The sequence below is a fragment of the Carcharodon carcharias genome, chromosome 13, assembly GCF_017639515.1.
Source record: "Carcharodon carcharias isolate sCarCar2 chromosome 13, sCarCar2.pri, whole genome shotgun sequence".
NCBI classification, from domain to species: Eukaryota; Metazoa; Chordata; class Chondrichthyes; order Lamniformes; family Lamnidae; genus Carcharodon; species Carcharodon carcharias.
This window is the reverse complement of record NC_054479.1, coordinates 67,212,211-67,231,780: the sequence shown is the minus strand read 5'-3', so window position 1 is coordinate 67,231,780 and position 19,570 is coordinate 67,212,211. Positions and strand designations below refer to the sequence as shown.

The following is a 19,570-nucleotide window of genomic DNA, read 5'->3' as shown; positions in this document are numbered from 1 at the left end:
GTGGAGGCAGGTTCGATCGAGGTTTTCAAAAGGGAATTAGATTGCTATATGAAAAGAGAGAATGTGCAAGGTTATGGGGATAAGGCAGAGAAGTGGGACTGGGTAAAATGCTCTTTCAGAGAGCCAGTGCAGACTTGATGAGCCGAAGGGCCTCCTTCTGCACTGTAAAGATTCTGTGATCCTTTCTCTGCATCTGCTGACGAAGTAGTCTATGCATTCTGTTTCTTCTTGTCAAAATAACATGAACTCTGGATGCAGAATATGGATGTTTTAACCTAATACTAAACCAGTTTTCCAATGTAGCCCACATCTTTTGCAGATCCTTTAGCTCTTCTGCTGTTAATCCTGACATGTTCAGTCTGTGCAGATCTTCATTCCCAATTGTTAGGTGAATTCTTATGGCTTGCTTGTCTGTTTCAGACATATCTGAATCAAGAAACCATAGCTCTGTCTGATGTTTAAACATTTTGAATTCGGTTAGTAGGTCAGCTGCGTCCCAATTCAAACTGGGGAATTTTGTGGACATTTTAATAATGTCCCTTTAACCTTCCTCCTCCTAGAGTATATGGGATGAGTGTGGCTGTAGCCACTTTCGCACACTTTTCCAAAGCTCTGCCTGTTATAATTGTAACTTTTCTGGCCTGATTTTTATGATGGCTTTTCTTTTGGGTATTTTTTTGTTTGACTCTCCTTTGCTCGATATCAATCTGGCCCACACCCTCTTTCACTTGCCTTTGCTGACTGAACTAACCTGATGCATGTCCTCTCGACATGCTGTCCCGCTCTCTGAACTCACAGGCTGTGCATTGCAATCTCACCACAAGGGATCCATCTGCTTACCAGCATTTCATTTGAGCACGATCTTTACACTGATCTTTCAAAGCTTTTCTGTGCAGTCACCATGCTGCAATTTCAACACTCAACAATGCTGCCAACTCTGTTGTGATCTGACAAGAACATTGAGGGTCGTCTCATGCCAGGTTGCAGGATCCAAGGCTGTTCACCATGTCGTAACTGTATTCAACCTTGCTGCCAGGCTGTTTGACCACATGTTACAATGATATGGGTACCAATCGTTCATTTGGGAATACGTAAATATGTTGTGGATTCATTTATTTAGACTAGGCACATGGAGACATTTAATACAGCTTGAAAGCTTGAAGGACATCAGCAGCAGAGCTGTGTGCTGTTTCATCTGCTCAAAGGCAAAAGTTGAACTAAGACTGGATAGCATGGCACATTTCCCTTCTTGGAAGGACTATCAATGGGCCAAAAATTGTTGTGACTCCAGGCTTGGAGGAACATTCATGTGCCTGCTTGTCCTACGAAATAAACACCATCTGTATTTTGTAAATCTCTTTTTGGTAAACTGGTTAGGTTGCTTCACCCATGGACCCTGAAAATTGTATTGGGATTCCACAGCCAGTGTAGGGCCTGTTTAAATAACAGAGTGTTGACCACTCCAAGCAGAGAGAATATAACCATCGCCCCTTGACATTCAATGGCATTACCATCGCTGAATTCCTCCACTATCAACATCCTGGGGGTTACCATTGACCAGAAACTGAACTGGACTAGCCATATAAATAAAAGCAAAATACTGCGGATGCTGGAAATCTGAAACAAGAACAAAAATACCTGGAAAAACTCAACAGGTCTGACACCATCTGCGGAGAGGAACACAGTTAACATTTTGAGACCGTATGACTCTTCATCAGAACTAAGGAAAAATAGAAAAGAGGTGAAATATAAGCTGGTTTAAAGGTGGGTAGGACAGATAGAGCTGGGTAGAGAGCCAGTGATAGGTGGAGATTGCCAAAAGATGTTATAGACAAAAGGACAAAGAGGTGATGACGGTGGTGATATTAACTAAGAAATGTGCTAATAGGTGACATTAAGGGTAGAAAGCAGGACGAGCAAGGTACAGATAGCACTGGTGGGGATGGGGTGGGGGGAAGGGATCGAAATAGGCTAAAAGGTAGAGATAAAACAATGGATGGAAATATATTTGAAAATAATGGAAATAGGTGGGAAAAGAAAAATATAAATAAATTATTGGAAAAAGGGGGGTCAGAAAGGGGGTGGGGATGGAGGAGAGAGTTCATGATCTAAAGTTGAACTCAATATTCAGTCCAGAAGGCTGTAAAGTGCCTAATCGGAAGATGAGATGCTGTTCCTCCAGTTTGCATTGAGCTTCACTGGAACATTGCAGCAGGCCAAGGACGGACATGTGGGCATGAGAGCAGGGTGGTGTGTTGAAATGGCAAGCGATAGGGAGGTCTGGGTCATGCTTGCGGACCAAAGGTGTTCTGCAAAGCGGTCATCCAGTCTGCGTGTGGTCTCTCCGATGTACAGGAGACCACATTGGGAGCAGCGAATGTAGTAGACTAAATTGAGGGAAGTGCAAGTGAAGTGCTGCTTCACTTGAAAGGAGTGTTTGGGCCCTTGGATGGTGAGGAGGGGGGAAGTAAAGGGGCAGTTGTTGCAACTTCTGCAGTTGCATGGAAAGGTGCCGTGGGAAGGGGTTGAGGTGGAGGGATGGACCAGGGTGTCCCGGAGAGAACGATCCCTGCCGAATGCCACCAGGGGGTGAAGGGAAAATGTGTTTGGTGGTAGCATCATGCTAGAGTTGGCGGAAATGGCAGAGGATGATCCTTTGAATGCGGAGGCTGGTGGGGTGATAAGTGAGGACAAGGGGGACCCTATCATGGTTCTGGGAGGGAGAAGAAGGTGTGAGGGCAGATGCACAGGAGATGGGCCGGACACGGTTGAGGTCCCTGTCAACCACCATGGGTGGAAAACCTCGGTGAAGGAAAAAGGAAGACATGTCAGAGGAACTGTTTTTGAAAGTGGCATCATCAGAACAGATGCGACGGTGGTGAAGGAACTGAGAGAATGGGATGGAGTCCTTACAGGAAGCGGGGTGTGAGGAGCTGTAGTCAAGGTAGCTGCGTGAGTCGGTAGGCTTGTAATGACTATTGGTGGACAGTCTATTGTCAGAAATTGAGACAGAGAGGTCAAGAAAGGGAAGGGATGTGTCAGAGATGAACCATGTGAAAATGATGGAGGGGTGGAAATTGTAAGCAAAATTAATAAATTTTTCCAGGTCCAGACAAGAGCATGAAGCAGCACTGAAGCAGTCATCGAAGTACCGGAGAAAGAGTTGTGGGAGGGGGCTGGAGTAGGACTGGAACAAGGAATGTTCCACATACCCCATAAAGAGACAGGCATAGCTGGGGCCCATGCAGGTACCCATAGCCACACCTTTTATTTGGAGGAAGTGAGAGGAGTTTAAGGAGAAATTGTTCAGTGTGAGAACAAGTTCAGCCAGACGGAGGAGACTAGTGGTGGATGGGGATTGTTTGGGCCTCTGTTCGAGGAAGAAGCGAGGAGCCATCAGGCCATCCCCATGGGGTGTGGAGGTATAGAGGGATGATGATATTTGACATCATATCAACAATTTCCAGTACCCTGGCCCCAACCGCCTCCTCTTCACCATGGATGTCTAATCCCTCTACACCTTCATCCCCCACCTTCATCCCACACGTCCAAGGGCCCAAACATTACTTTCAAGTGAAGCACTTGCACTTCCCTCAATTTATTCTACTGCATTCGCTGCTCCCAATGCGGTTTCCTCTACATTGGAGAGACCAAACGCAGATTAGGTGACCGGTTTGTGGAACACCTTCAGTCTGTCTGCAAGCATGACCCAGACCTCCCTGTCGTTTGCCATTTCAACACTCCACCCTGCTCTCATGCCCACATGTCCATCCTTGGCCTGCTGCATTGTTCCAGTGAAGCTCAACGCAAACTGGAGGAACAGCACCTCATCTTCCAACTAGGCACTTTACAGCCTTCCAGACTGAATATTGATTCAACAACTTTAGATCATGAACTCTCTCCTCCATCCCCACCCCCTTTCCGATCCCCCTTTTTCCAATAATTTATCTTTATTTTTCTTTCCCACCTATTTCCATTATTTTTAAATATATTTACATCCATTGTTTTATCTCCAGCTTTTAGCCTATTTCAATCCCCCCCACTAGGGCTATCTGTCCTGCTTTCTACCCTTAATGTTACCATTAGCACATTTTTTAGCTAATTTCACCACCATCATCACCTCTTTGTCCTTTTGTCTATAACATCTTTTAGCTATCTCCACCTATCACTGGCCCTCTATCCAACTCTACCTGTACCCCCCCTCCCTTAAACCAGCTTATATTTCACCTCTTTTCTATTTTTCCTTAGTTCTGGTGAAGAGTCATACAGACTCGAAATGTTAGCTGTGTTCCTCTCCGCAGATGCTGTCAGACCTGCTGAGTTTTTCCAGGTATTTTTGTTTTTGTTAGCCATATAAATACTATGGCTACAAGAGCAGGTCAGAGACTAGGAATTCTGCAGCGAGTAAGTGGCCTCCTGACTCCCCAAAGCCTGTCCACCACCTAAAAGGCATAAGTCAAGAGTGTGATGGAATACTCTCCACTTGCCTGAATTAATGCAGCTGTAACAATATTCAGAAGCTTGACACCATCCAGGACATAGCAGCCCGTCTGATTGGGACCCCTTCCACAAACATTCACTTGCTCCATCACCGAAGCACAGTAGCAGCAGTGTCTACAAGATGCACTGCAGAAACTCACCAAGGTTCTTTAGCTAGCACCTTCCTAACCCATGACTGCTACCATCTAGAAGGACAAGGGCAGTAGATAGATGGGAACCCACTACCTGGAAGTTCCCCTTCAAGTCACTTACCATCTTGACTTGGAAATATATTGCTGTTCCTTTAATGTTACTGTGTCAATATCTTGGAACTCCCTCCCTGACAGCACTATGGGTGAACCTACACCACATGGACTGCAGAGGTTCAAGAAGGCAGCTCACCACCACCTTCTCAAGGGCAATTAAGACTGGGCAATAAAAGCAGGCCTAGCCAGTGATGCCCATATCCTGTAAATTAATTTTTAAAAATCTGCCAGAGTTCGGTCCACTTGTAAATCTAGTTTTGCAGTTCCTTGGTAACCTTTTTAGAATCAACTGTCATTGAATTTGGGACTGAATGCAATTTGGTCAAATTATGTTTTCTTTCTAAATCCAGGTGTTGATGTTGATTGGAAACAGAAAAGGCTCAATACTGATCCTTGGATCATTCTACTCAATACATTTCCACCAGCCTGATGCTTCGTCTTTTCCAGCAAATTCCTTATTTACCTCAAGGTTTTGCCAGATAAAAGATTAAATATTTCTGATCTCAGATCTTCAATAGGAAGCTTTCTGATTACATGCCTTTTAGGCAATTCTATATTTCTAATGGCCCATTTAGAATAGGATAGTTTCCTGGTCATCAGTTTTGGTAGACTAACCCTTCCTTGATTTTTTTAGTGCCTGCTCTTTCTGTGGAGGTCCTTGTTCGTAACCCAGTGGGCTCACCACTGTTTCACTTGAATAGCAGCCTTTCATGTGCAACATGAGCAACTTTCAGCTTTCTGGTAATCGGTATGTTAGGTCAAGGTCCTTCCTCTATCAAATTGAAATGTTACTTAAAGTGGGAGAGCAGATAGGATCTCTGTCAGGAAGATATAATTTCATAATGTGATTGGAATTTATTGTGTAGAGTAATAGTGGGTTCTGCAAGCACGGGCTGGTTGGGTACGGTCTGTACCTTGCCCATTACAAACAGTGGCTGGGACATGGTGTTTGATATGATCTGCCAGTCTTTGGGAGGTATGGCCTATATACCTAGCATCACTGGCACTGAAATCATAAACTACATTACTCATTTGTGTAATAGGCAGAATGTCTTTTTGGCTTGATGGCAGCTTCCTGTTAGGGGTGAATATTACTCGTGTTGCTATTACATAGTAGCAATGTGAAACAGCTGGCTTCACCTGTTGCTCAAAGTTTTGAGATACCTTGCCCTTCCAGGGTATCTGAGGTAGGCTGGGCACTTTTCAGGGCTGAAAGTGACGGTCTTAGCCCATTCATGAGTTTGTGTGATATACAGCGCAAAATGACCTCATCAGGGTAGCCATTATCCACAGGGTGCCTTTGATGCCCCTATTTCAACATCAAGCTGGCATGGTGAGCAAATGGCTCAGGCCCAATTTACATGGTTGCCGATAAAGCCAATCTTATAGCGTGTGGAACTGTAAGAATCCCAATGAGTGTATTGACCAGTGAAGGTAGGCTTAAGTGTCTTAATGAGCTCCATCCTGCACTCAAATTCAGATTTGAAATGATCAACCTGCCAGGGGGTTCTCTACCACAGTCTACTGCAAGCCTACCTTCAGTGGCACAACATCATGCTCGACAACATCCTGCCTCCATTGCCAACCCTGCCAATATTCTTGAGGGCAGGAGTAGAGGGGGCTAGAGGACAGGAAAGTGAAGTCACCCATATTATTAAATGGGTGTATTTAGGCAATTAATCAGCTCCTTAAGGATTCGCCTTCTAAGATATTGAAATTTTCGCAGGGATAGGAGGCCATTGGGAGCTGTGCAGAGCTGAACTGCATCAGCCATTCGAAAACACAATTCAACAGAATGGATAAAGTTTTAATGATTGAAAAAGGTGGAAGGTTTGAAGAAAATTATGTTAATAATTCTAACATTTCCCTATCCTATCTGGGGTTCCAGCTCTCCATCTGCATGGGTCAATTTGAAGATTCAGATGCTTTCATTTATTTTGAATTTTGCATGGAAGGCAGCTACAGTAACGGCCAGAACTTGGTCTGCTTCCCTGGTGTCCGACCTCCATCCCCACCCCCCCCACCTCCCCGCAACCACTAACTGGCTGCCACTCCTGGCCCCATACTAATTAACCCCTCACCTCCCAAATTCCATCTTGTCAGCCAAAATCCATTCCCTTAACTTTGTTTCTCTCTCCAAGGATTCTGCCAGACCTGCTTCCTATTTCCAGCAATTTCTGTTAATGTTACATCTACAATGTTGTAGGGAGTTCCAGGATTTTGACCTGGTGGTGATGAATGAAAAGCAATATATCCCCAAATCAAGATTGTGCATAATGTGGAAGAGAACCCATTGACTTAATATTTACTAGTGTTCCGCAATGCCACATACAGTTAAGTATTGCTTTCACAGCCACTGACTGAGCTGGCCAAGCCCTGAGTGACATGTATGTCAGATTGGGCCAACGGCAGATGGTGAGAGAACCAACATGAGAGAAAACCTGCTTGACCTCATCAATCTACCTGCCATAGATGCATCTGTCCATAGCAGTATTGGTTGAAGTAACCATTGCATCAAGGGCAGTCGCACTCACTGCTCCTAGAATTCAGTTCTTATGTCCATGTTTGAATCAAGGCTGTAATGAAGTTTGGAGGTGAGGATCTCTGGTAATACTGAAACTAAGTATCTGTGGGAAGACTGTTGCTAATGATTGAAGATGTGTGAATCGAGTTGGCTGAAACTGGGCATCTGTGATGTTGAGGACCTCAGGAAAAGGCCGAGATGAATTATTCACTTGGCACTTCTGGCTGAAAATACTTGCATTCTTGTATTATGTTTCCACATGTTGGGTTCAGCCATCATTGAGGATGGGCATCCAGGGAGTTTTCTCCTCCCATCAGTTGTATAATTATCCACCACCATTCACAACTGTTTGTTGCAGGACTGCAGATTTGATCTGATGTCCTACGCTTTGGCTTCACTGGGTTGGCCTCTCTTTTTCAGCCGCTGCTCTCGGCATGCTCTTCTACACTTCTCATTGAACCAGGGTTGAACCTCTGAATAGATGGCATTGGTAGAGTGAGGAATAATCTAAGTCATGAGGTCACAGATTGCGGCCTCATGAATGTCCAGTTTTGAGCTACTACATCTGTTCTGAATAAGTCTTATTTAGCATGGTTGTAGCGCCACATGACACCATAGATGGTGCAATCAGTATGAAGACTGATTTCATCTCCACAAGGACTGCGCAGTGGTTACTTCAACCCATACTGCCAGAGACAGATGTGTGAGGACGACGTCAAGTAGATTTTCTTGCACAGTGGTTCTCTCACCACCTGTCTCAGGTCCAGTATGAGATATAGATCATTCAGGATTTGGCCAGCTCAATCAGTAGTTGTGCTACCGAACCACTCTTGGTGATGATCATTGAAGTCCCTCACCAAGAATACATTATGTGTCCTTGCTACTCTTAGTGCTTCTTCCAAGTGGTGTTCAAATGGCAAAATACTGATTCATCAGCTGAGGGAAGGCAGTAAGTGGTAACCAGCAAGAGATTTTCTTGTCAATGTTTCACCTGAAGCTATGAGACTTCATGCGGTCTGGAGTCAATGTTGAGGACCTGCCAGGGGATCTTCCTCCTTACTGTACACCACTGTCCTGCCAGTGGGACAGGACGTACCCAAGGATTGTGATGGTGGTGTCCAACGCACTGGCTATAAAGTATGAATTAGTCAGTATGACTATGTCAGGCTGTTTTTTGACTAGCCTGAGGGACTGTTCTCCCAATTTTTGCACCAGTCTCAGGATTTAGTGAGAACTTTGGAGTTTCAGCTGGGAAGGGTGTACCTTTGTCACAGTTGGTGCTTAGGTTAATGCCATTTGGTCTGTCCACTTTTCTTTATATAGGACTCTTCATTTTTTTTATACAATCTGGTCATTTGTTAAGCCATTTCAGAGGGCAGCTAAGAGTCAACTATATTGTTGTGGGCCTGGAATTATAAATGCGACAGAGGGGGTAAGGATGGCAGATTGTCTTTCTGTTATGGCACAGCCAAAGGTAAATGTTGAGTTGTTCAAATCCCAAAGGGAAACTTGAAACAACTGCTTCAGCTTGTTCTTCAATTTGTAAAAATGTTGAATTGTGTGCCTTGAATTCAGTAGTGATAGGGCCACCAAGTCTTATAGGTTTTTACAAAACTAGATTAAACATTTATTAACAAGAAAAAAGATTTTTAAGCACACACACATATCCACAAATAACTACTATTATAACTTCTAAATACCATAATTAATTTAACTCCCCGTTACACTTTCATTAAGGCAACAGTAAGACACACAGATTTTAAAAGACCCAGACAAGGTGACACATGATACCCTGAAACAATTGAATTCAAAGTGAGTTTTCTTAACTTCAGTTCTTTGAAGACAGCAGCTTGAAGGCTTTTCACACTTATTAGATCTTAAAATGGCTACCCTTACACACAGTCTTCACTCCTTTATACATATTTTCCCCTTTGAATGCATATACCCATTGTTTCACTATGTCTTTGCACTTTATCTTTCTGATCATACAAATTTAGCATTTTACCAGTAATTTTTGGGAAAAATAAACACGCTGTTTTTAAACTTAACCTGGCTAGGTGAACATTTCACCGCTCCTTTGAAACCAATTTGGTCTGGTTTATTTAAAAATGCAAGTGTTCTTTGATACCTATGTTTACCTACTTAACATTTCCAACCTAGCTCACCTTCTACCAGATCAAAACCTTCAGACCAGCTGCCTTTAATCCAATTAAGTCTCACACACACACACACACACACACACAAACACATATACAGACACATATACCAGTATTTTACAATAACTTCCAATAACATTGTGAGAATTATTATATCTTTCTGACACTTCCTTAAAAAATGTTAGATATCTACAGTAATGATTGATCCTAGCATTACTCCATCTATTGGATTCCATGGCCAAAATTTTCCGTTTGGCAGGCAGGGGGAGCAGGTGCTGACATGGGTGGGTGCGGACCAGATCACTGCCCGAGATCAGGGCCATGCCACCATTTTGTGCGGGCGGGCCAATTAAGGCCCGCCCAGAGCATTTCCGACTCCCGTGGAGAGCGGGAGTGTGAAGATTGCGGCGGGTGTGTACAGACCACCGGGTCCAATGTTGACCCAGCAGTCTGTTTAAAAGAAGGCCTGGAAGCCTCCTGTAGGCTGTTCGCTATGGCCAGCTGCAGGTCGTACCGCAGGGGGTCTGCTCAGCAGGTCCAATGTTGAAGGAAGGGCAGAGGAGGAGGGCAGGCTGCAGGGTCTGTCCCAGGAGAAGGGTTCTCCCCCATACCATGTGTTGCTCTTAGTCACACATGACTAGTCTGGGGGCAACTTGCAGGAGATGCAGCTAGGCGCATACTCAGAACTGCACCACATGTCCTATTTACGGTGATGAGATTGTGGAAGGGGAGCCTCAAGGTGCCGTGGTCAAGAGCCACCTGCTGCCCTTGGCGCCGCACCCAGTTGAGCACCTTGCCATGGGAGCTAAGACCATGTGTTTCTTAAAGTGATGGACGCAGAATGTGTCCAAGGTGAACTTTGTGGGTGGGGTTGGGAGCAGTACTATAATTTTGTGACCGATCAGCAGTATCGTGGAGAGGAGGCACTGGAGGCCCGAGATAGGCCACTATGGTTGGGGCGCAGCATGTGCATGCAGAGTACATGTACAATTAGCCCCAATGAATGGTCTTCTCTGTTTTGCAGGAGAAAAATGTGCACAATGCCTCTGAACGTTTGTGCATTGCAGGCGGCCAGGCCCAGTTGGTGATATTGAGCCATTTTGAGCAGGAGGCCCTGGAGCTTGAAAGGCACCAGGCACCCAGGTCCACAGTGAGGCTGGGGCGGAGCGGCCAGGTATTTGAGGTCCACAGTGACATCCGCTCTGTCTTCCTACCATCCAAAGCACTGATGATTGTTGGAATCATTAATGCAGCAACATTGCTCATTCACAGACTGATAGAGTCAGAGGTGTGGGTCATAAACAAAGGTCCCTCGGCCCTTTGAAGTTGCGCGTATCAAGCACCTTCCAAAGTCGCCATATCCCATTTCTGACCACTATCCTCATGGCCTTGTATGCCATGGCATCGCAACTGCACATCCAAAAACTTATTACATGTTAGGAGGGTTTCTGCATCCACCACCTTTTGAGGCAGTGCATCCCACATAACTGTGTGCAAAAGTTCCTCATCACCTCACCTGTCAACCTCATGCCCCTTACCTTAAATAAATGCCACCAGTTTACTCATCCCTCCGCCAAGGGGAAAATTTGCTTTCTGTCGACCCGTTCTATGCCCCTTATAATGTTATGAAGCTCAATAATATCACTCCTCAATCTCCTGTGCTCCACAGCAAATATCCCCAGTCTATGCTTTGTGTCCTCATAACTCCAACTCTCCAGCCCAGCCACCATCCTGGTCAGAGACTTCTGTACTCTCTTCAGTCCAATCACATCCCTCCCGTGAAGCGCTGATCAGAACTACACGCAGAACTACAGCTGTGGCCTCAGCAGCATTTTCTGCACTTGCAACATGACCTCCCTGTTCTCACATTCTGTTCCTTGGCTAATAAAGGCAAGTATGGCATTTACCTTCTTAAACGCCTTATGTACCTGTCCCGCTACCTTAATGGGTCTGTCGTCATGCCCAGCAAGGTCCTCTGATCCTCCTTACTTTCCATGGTCCTACCATTCCTCGTGTATTCCCGTACCTTGTTTGTCCTACCCAAGTGCATCACCTCACACTTATCCACATAACATTCCATTTGGCATTCCTTAGGCCATCTGACCAGCCCATCTGTAACCGCCTGTATTGTTTGGGCCTCCTCCTGACCATTTGTCACCCAACCAATATTTGACTCCTTAGGTTCTGGAAGGTTGAGCATATAATGAGCTTGGGGGAAAGGGATGAAGTGTGTCACTGTGTACACACTAACTGATCCACTGTCCTTGTTGTTATTTTCAGCATCATCAGAGGCTGGCGACCAGGCTCAATTCCAGATGCCCCCTCTCACACCTGAGGGCCGTGAACTGTCACCTGCGTCACACCATTTCCGTGAGGCAGACATCAGCGCAGATACTAGCACATCGTTGGGAATTGCAACATCGGCTAGTGTCCCGGGGCACAGTGGAGAGGGCACTTCACAATTGCTGGAGGAGATGGCAGAGACAGAGAGTGCCTATGGCGCCAGCAGCCAGAGGACTGCAGGGGACCAGGCACATGCTGAGCCGGGGCGTGATGATGTGCCTCTGGAGTCGTCTGCGACACAGCAGCTGCAGGAAATGGGGCCAGGTGTGCAGGAGCATCTGGGAGTGTTGCATGAGACTATGCTTTGCTTGGCATTCATGATGGAGGAATCCACGCAGAGCATGAGTGATGCCATGAGCCTCATGTCAGAACATCATGCTTCTTCCATGGAGAGAGTGGCAACTCTCCTAGAGAGGGGCTTCCAAGAGAACAAGCAGCTTCTGGGGATACGTTTGGACCTGCAAGCCCTCACAGCACCATTGGCCACAGCTGGTCATTGGCAATGCAGGAGATGGTCTGGGCACCAAGTTTCCCAGCTCGGTGCCCATCCATCTATAGTGAGCAGGGAGGTCCGAAGTGACCTCCCGTCTGCGCAGCAGCTGCCTGTCGTCTCTGCGAGCTCCTCTCAGGGCGCTCCGGATGAGGGTGGCAGCTCCTCCGTCCCTCTGCCAGTGACCATTGTGTCCATTGAGGCTGTGACAACTGGGGTGATGCCTACTGTGGCACTGGCCACTCCCTCTCAGGCAGGGCCAGCATAGGCTCCACGAGCCAGAGGACACCTGCCAAGGTTATCAAGGCCAACAAGACAGCAGAGTCAGCAGCTGTCTCAGAAGCCACTCCGAGTGATGGGGCAGCACCAAGATGTAGCACCCATAAACGTAAGCATAAGGCACATTAGGCACACCACGGGTTTCTCACTGATACTTTTTTGTTGACCCTAGATTAGGGAATTATTATTTATTGCTGTTGTAAAAACGTTTTGCTTTCACTTTGGACCATATGATGGATAAAATTAAATCCAGATGTGTTACCATGGCTGAGGGTGGCTCCGTTGTGCTGCATTTGTATGTTTTAGTGTTTGAGTGGACATTGAGGCTTATGTCCAAAGCCTTTAGTTGCAGCTGATGAAGTGGCTGATGTAGCACTGAAGTGCTGCGTATGGAAGCGCCAGGCAATGCTGGTCCTCCTGATCCATTTGTATGGAGCTAGCTGAAGGCTCATTGGATTAAAGTCTCCCGGGTGTCCCTGCCTCCTTGGTGTAGGGCTGGGTCAGCGTTCAGCCCCTCATCATTGCCCTGTGCTTCCTCATCCTCTGAATCATTGCTGGGTTCATCATGTGCAACTGCATCTACTGTTTCAACGTCTTCATCATCCACTGCGTACCCCCTTTCCAGCGCAAGATTGTGGAGAGCGCAGCATGCAGCCACTATCACCGACACACAATCTGGGGGGTACTGGAGTGCACCACCTGAGCGGTCCAAGCACCGGAAGCGCATCTTGAGAAGACCGATGGCTCTCTCCACCACAGCCCTTGTGGTGCCGTGGCTCCTATTGTAGCGCTCCTCAGCTTCTGTTCTTGGATGGTGGAGAGACATCATGAGCCACCTTCTGAGGGGACAGCCCTTGTCACCCAGCAGCCAACCATCCAGCCAGGCTGGAGCGCTGAAGAGTCCCGGCACTGGGAGTGTCTGAGGATGTAGGCATCGTGGGATCTGCCTGGGTACCTTGCACAATCTTGTACAATCTGCATCCTGTGGTCAGACACTATCTCCACGTTCATGGAGTGGAATCCCTTCCTGTTGACGAAAGCATCCGGCTCACCTGCTGGTGCCTTGATGGCCACATGTGTACAGTCTATTGCATCCTGGACGCGGGGGAAGCCAGCAATGGCCGCGAAGCCTCTGGCTCGCTGTGTCTGACTTGCCTGGTCACAGCGGAAATGGACGAAGGTCAAATGCATGTCTGAGCAGAGTGTCTGTGACCTGCTTGACACAAGTGTAGACAGCTGATTGGGAGACACCACAAAGATCACCCACCGAGCCCTTGAAGGAGCCAGAGGCATAGAAATTGAGGGCAACTGTGACCTTCACAGACATTGGCATGGAGTGTCCTCCCACACAGTTAGGGGAGATCTCAAGGCCAATCATCTGACAGATGTGGTTGACTGTCCCCTTGACAGTCAGAGCCTCCTTCTGCACTGCACCTCAGACATATTGAGGTAGCTGTTTCACCGCCTGTATACCCTGGCAGCAGGATAATGGCATCTTCTGCAGCCCCTTCCACCTTAGACAACCTCTTGGCCCCTGGTGGCTGCGCCAGTTCTCCCAAAGTTGGCTCCCCTGGAGGCTGATTGTCCGCTCCTGGCCTCCTCCTTATTCTAGCCCTCCCTTCCTCCTCAGAGGATCTGCCTCCAGTGGACATGTCAGAACCCATACCCAGGCTAAAGGGAGGCCTCTGGAATGCTGCAGGCCCGATAAAAGTTCCTGACTGAAGAGTGCTGAACTGAAGGTTCAAAGGACAGAGAAAGCTGCTGGAATTCGTTCTGAACTGCTACAGATCACACAGGCAAGTTTAAAACACTTTCTGCAATAAATACTCACAGACCAGATTGACAATCCCACTGAGCCCTCTTATCCCACCCATGGATGAGTTTTATTAAAAAGTCTCTAACCCATCTGCCCGTTGCGCCCGTGCACCGAGCTGAAGATTGCACGGGTGCCTGAAAATTGACAACAATTGTCGATTTAAGGGCCTTAACTAGCCCATTAATTAATGGCGGGCACGCGTCGTACTTCATCGCATGCCTGCCCAATGAAATATCATGATGGTGCACAGTGACATCGGGGCGCTCGCCCGCACGTCTCCCAGAATATTCTGCTCCGTATAATGATGTGATGTAGAATTTGCAGCACAGGAACAGGAATTAAAGACCATACTGATAGGGTGATAGAAGGCTCACATGAACGTTAAACACCAGCAACTGGCCCCTGCCAGTGTTTATGGCCCAGGTGAGCCTTCTCCCACCCTATCAGCATGGTTTTCTATTCCTTTCTCTCATCTAACCTCTTTTTAAATGCATCTACACTATTCATCTCAGCCACTCCTTTTGTTAACAAGGTCCACATTCTAACCACTCTCTGGGGAAGACATTTGTCCTAAATTCCTACTATTAACTTGTGAACTTAGTTAGATAATGATTTGTCTTAATGTTCTTTCTATTTGCAGGCTATAATTTTACTCCAGACAGTGTTTCCTCTCCAGAACAGAAGGCCCTGACATATCACCGAATAGTTGAAGCCTTTAAATTTGCATATGCAAAGAGAAGTATGTTGGGAGATCCACGATTTGTCAACGTGACTGAGGTAAACTACCAGTTCAAATATTGTTCAGTCAATCAAAAGTTGTTCTTTTTGCTGGTACCTGTACTGTCACACTGCTTGCTGAGCCAGTTGTCATTAGAGACCGTTCCATCTTGCATGTACATGAATGCTTGTTAGGGTATGTCCAGGTGTTTGTGTGCATGTGGCACTGGACAAGCACCAAGGTTCCTGCTTTAATCTCTTAACAGTGAGGCTTCCAGGAGTTTGGCTATTCTATGGGTTTGGAATACTGATTGGAGATACCAAGCTCATTGATAATAAGATGTTTGTTGTAGGTGTGAATGTTGGTAGTTGCCACTTGGAAGCAATGCAACCATTGTTAGCTTTCTACAAGTAATTTTCATTTTTCATAAAAGGAATAGAGTTCTGTCTGGGAATAATTAAATTATTGCTTATCTGGAATGCGTCTTTGAGGCGATACTTTGCTACATGACAATCCCTCTTAAAGATCATAAAGACTGTTCCCATTAATTTGTAAATATCACAATCTTACTAGATCTGGTAGTTCAGATTTTGGACTTATCCACCAGTGAGACAAAAGAGCTTGGACAATGTTATCAAAATTCTAAACCTGTGAAATTCAAACAGAAAAATCTGGTGGGTGTGTGAAAAATTGGTGTAAATAGGGAAGAGGGACCTCAGTTAAAGAGAAACTGGGATTGTTCTCTTTAGAGCCGAGAAGGTTGAGGTGAGATTTAGTAGAGGTATTCAAAATTAGAAAGTATTTTGATAGAGTGAATAAGGAGAGACCTTATTCCACAGGCAGGAGGGTCAGTAATCAGAGAACAGGATGATGGATGAAAACACCAAAGTTGAGGAGAACAATTTTTACACAGCAAGTTTTTAAAAAATTTCTTTCCTGGATGTGATATCACTGGCAAGGCCAGCATTTGTTGCCTGTTCCTAATTGTCCTTGTGGAGATGATGGTGAGCTGCCCTCTTGAACTGCTGAGGCCCATCTGGTGCATGTACATCCACAATGCTATTAGGAAGCAAGCTTCAGAATTTTGATCTTGCAATGGTGAAGGAATGGTGATACAGTTCCAAGTCAGGATGGGGTGTGGCTTGAAGGGGAACTTGCTGGTCTTCCCATGCGCGTGCTGTCCTTGTTCTTCTAGGTGAGAGGGAATCAAGAGTTAGGAGGTGATTTACTCACTACAGAATCTCCAGTCTCTCACCTACTGTTGTAGTCACAGTATTTATATATCTGGTCCAGTTCAGTTTCTGATCAATGGTCACCACCTGAATGTTGATTGTGAGGGATTCAGCAATGGTAGATTCACGAGGATGGTTCCAGGGATGAGGAACTTCAGTTATGAAGATAGATTGAAGAAGTTAAGACTGCTTTCCTTGGAAAAAAGAAGGCTGAGTGGAGATTTGATAGGTGTATTCAAAATCATGAGTTGTCTGAACAGACGAACGAGGGAGAAATTGTTCCCATTTGTGAAAGGATCAAGAATGAGAGGGCACAGATTTTAAAGCAATTGGCAAAAGAAACAAACATGATTTGAGAAAAAACTTCTTCATGCATCGAATGGTTAATGCCTGGAATGCACTGCCTGAGAGTGTGATGGAGGCAGGCTCAGCTGAAGCAGTCATAAGGGAATCTTATCTGAAAGGGAATGTTGTCTGCAAAGGAAGAATGTGCAGGGTTATGGAGTGAATGCAGGAAAATGGAACTAAGGAAGTTGCTCATTTAGAGAGTTGGTGGAGGCATGATGGGCCGAATGACCTCCTTCTGTGCTGTAACAATGGTAATGCCACTGAATGTCAAGTAGAGATGGTTGGAGATGAGCATTGCCTGGCACTTGTGTGGCCTGAACGTTGTTTGCCACTTATCAGTCCAAGCCTGAATGTTGTCCACATCTTACTGCATGTGAACATAGAAACATAGGAAATGGAAGCAGGAGTAGGCCATTTGGTCCTTCGAGCCTGCTCCATCATTCAATATGATCATGGCTGATCCTCTATCTCAATGCCAAATACCCGTTCTCTCCCCATATCCCTTGATGCCTTTAGAGTCCAGAAATCTATCTATTTCCTTCTTAAATATATTCAGTGGCTTGGCCTCCACAGCCTCCTGTGATAGAGAATTCCACAGGTTCACCACCCTCTGAGTGAAGAAGTTTCTCCTCATCTCAGTCCTAAATGGCCTATCCCATACCCTGAAATTCTGACCCCTTATTCTAGACCCCCCAGCCAGAGGAAACATCATCCTTGCATCCAGCCTGTCCAGCCCTGTCAGAATTTTATATGTTTCAATGAGATCCCCTCTCATTCTTCCAAGCTCCAGTGAATACAGGCCTAGTCGACCCAATCTCCCCTCAAACCTCAATCCTGCCATCCCAAGAATCAGTCTGATGAACTTTCGCTGCACTCCCTCTATGGCAAGTATATCCTTTCTTAGGTAAGGAAATCAAAACTGCACCCAATACTCCAGGTGTAGTCTCACTAATGCCCTGTATAACCACAGTAAAGCATCTTTACTCCTGTACTAAATTCCTCTGGCAATGAAGGCCAACCCATTTGCCTTCTTAACTGCTTGTTGCACCTGCATGCTTGCTTTCAGTGATTGGTGTACAAGGACACCCAGGTCCCTCTGATCATCAACATTTCCCAATCTATCACCATTTAAATAATACTCTGCCTTTCTGTTTTTCCTACCGAAGTGGATAATTTCACACTTATCCATGTTATACTGTATCTGCCATGTATTTGCCCACTCACTCAACCTGTCTAAATCATCTTGAAGCCTCTTAACATCCTCTTCACTGCTCACATTCCCACCAAGTTTTGTGTCGTCAGCAAACTTGGAAATATTACTTGGAAAAATCCCTCATCCTATTGTGAATAGCTGGTGCCCAAGCACTGATCCCTGCGATACCCCACTAGCCTGCCACTCTGAAAAAGATCCTCCTATTGCTACTCTTTGTTTCCTGTCTGCTAACCAGTTCTCAGCTAATAAATTACCCCTAGTCCCATGAGCTTTAATTTTACACACTAACCTCTTATGTGGGACTTAATCAAAAGTTTTCTGAAAATCCAAATACATGACATACACTGGTTTGCCCTTATCTATTCTGCTAGCTACATCCTCAAAGAACACCGGTAGGTTTGTTAAACATGATTTCCCTTTCATAAATCTATGTTGATTTTGTCTAATCCCGTTGATATTTTCTAAGTGTCCTGTTATCACATCCTTTATAATAGGCTCTAGCATTTTTCCTACTGCTGATGTTTGGCTAACCGGTCTGTTTTCTCCCTCCTTCCTTTTTGAAATAGTGGGATTACCTTTGTCACCCTCCAATCTGCTGGGATTATTCCAGAATCTACAGAATTTTGGAAGATGACAACCAACGCATCCACTATTTCCATGGCCACCTCCTTTAGTACCCTGGGATGTACAGTATCGGGCCCTGGGCATTTATCGGCTTTCAGTCCCATTAATTTCTCCAGTGCTATTGTTTTAGTAATACTGATTTCCTTCAATTCCTCCTTCCCACTAGACACTTGGTTCCCTAGTATTTCTGGGAAATGATTTGTCTCTTCCTCCATGAAGACAGAACTAAAATAAAAGCAAAACACTGAGGATGCTGGAAATCTGAAACAAAAACAAAAGGAGAAATAGCTGGAAAAACTTAGCAGGTCTGACAGCATCTGTGGAGAGGAATACAGAGTTAATGTTTTGAATCCGTATGACTTTTCATCTAAAATAGTTGTTAAATTGCTCTGCCATTTCCTTGTTTTCTATTATAAGTTCCAGTTTCACCCTGTAAGGGATCTATATTTATCTTCATTAATCCTTTTTTCTTACGTACTTATAGAAGCTTTTACAGTCCACTTTTATGTTCCTTGCAAGTTTGCTCTCATATTCTATTTTTACCCTCTTAATTGTTCTCTTGGTCCTCCTTTGCTGAATTCTAAACTGCTCCCAATCCTCAGTCTTGCTACATTTTCTAACAACTTTATACAACTCCTCTTTGAATCTAATACTATCCTTAATTTCTTTTGTTAGCCATGGTTGGGCCACTTTTCCTGCTGTGTTTTTTGCGCCAGAAAGGCATGTATAACTGTTGCAATGCATACATTCATTCCTTAAATATTAGCCATTGTCTATCCACCGTCATGGCTTTTAATGAAGTTCACCAATCTATCTTAGCCAAATTATGCCTCATAACTTCATCATTTCCTTTGTTTAGCTTTAGGACCCTGGTTTCAGATCGGACTACTTCACTTTCTGTCCTAATAAATAATTCTATCAGGTTATGATCACTATTCCCTAAAGGACACCGCACAACAAGATTATTAATTAACCCTTCTTATTTCACAATACCAAATCCAGGATAGCCTGTTCCCTCATTGGTTTCTTGATGTACTGGTCTAAAAAAACATCTCGTACACAATCCAGGAATTCATCTGCTA

General features: G+C 45.3%; 1 protein-coding gene across 1 annotated transcript in view; it reads left to right on the top strand.

Moving 5' to 3' along the window:
* LOC121286054 (glutathione hydrolase 1 proenzyme-like) overlaps positions 1–19,570 on the top strand; it is a 114,706-nt gene that overhangs the window by 60,782 nt on the left and 34,354 nt on the right. The window contains exon 7 of the mRNA XM_041203065.1: positions 14,994–15,130. Coding sequence (XP_041058999.1) covers positions 14,994–15,130 — 137 coding nt within the window. The remainder of the gene's footprint in view (positions 1–14,993; positions 15,131–19,570) is intronic.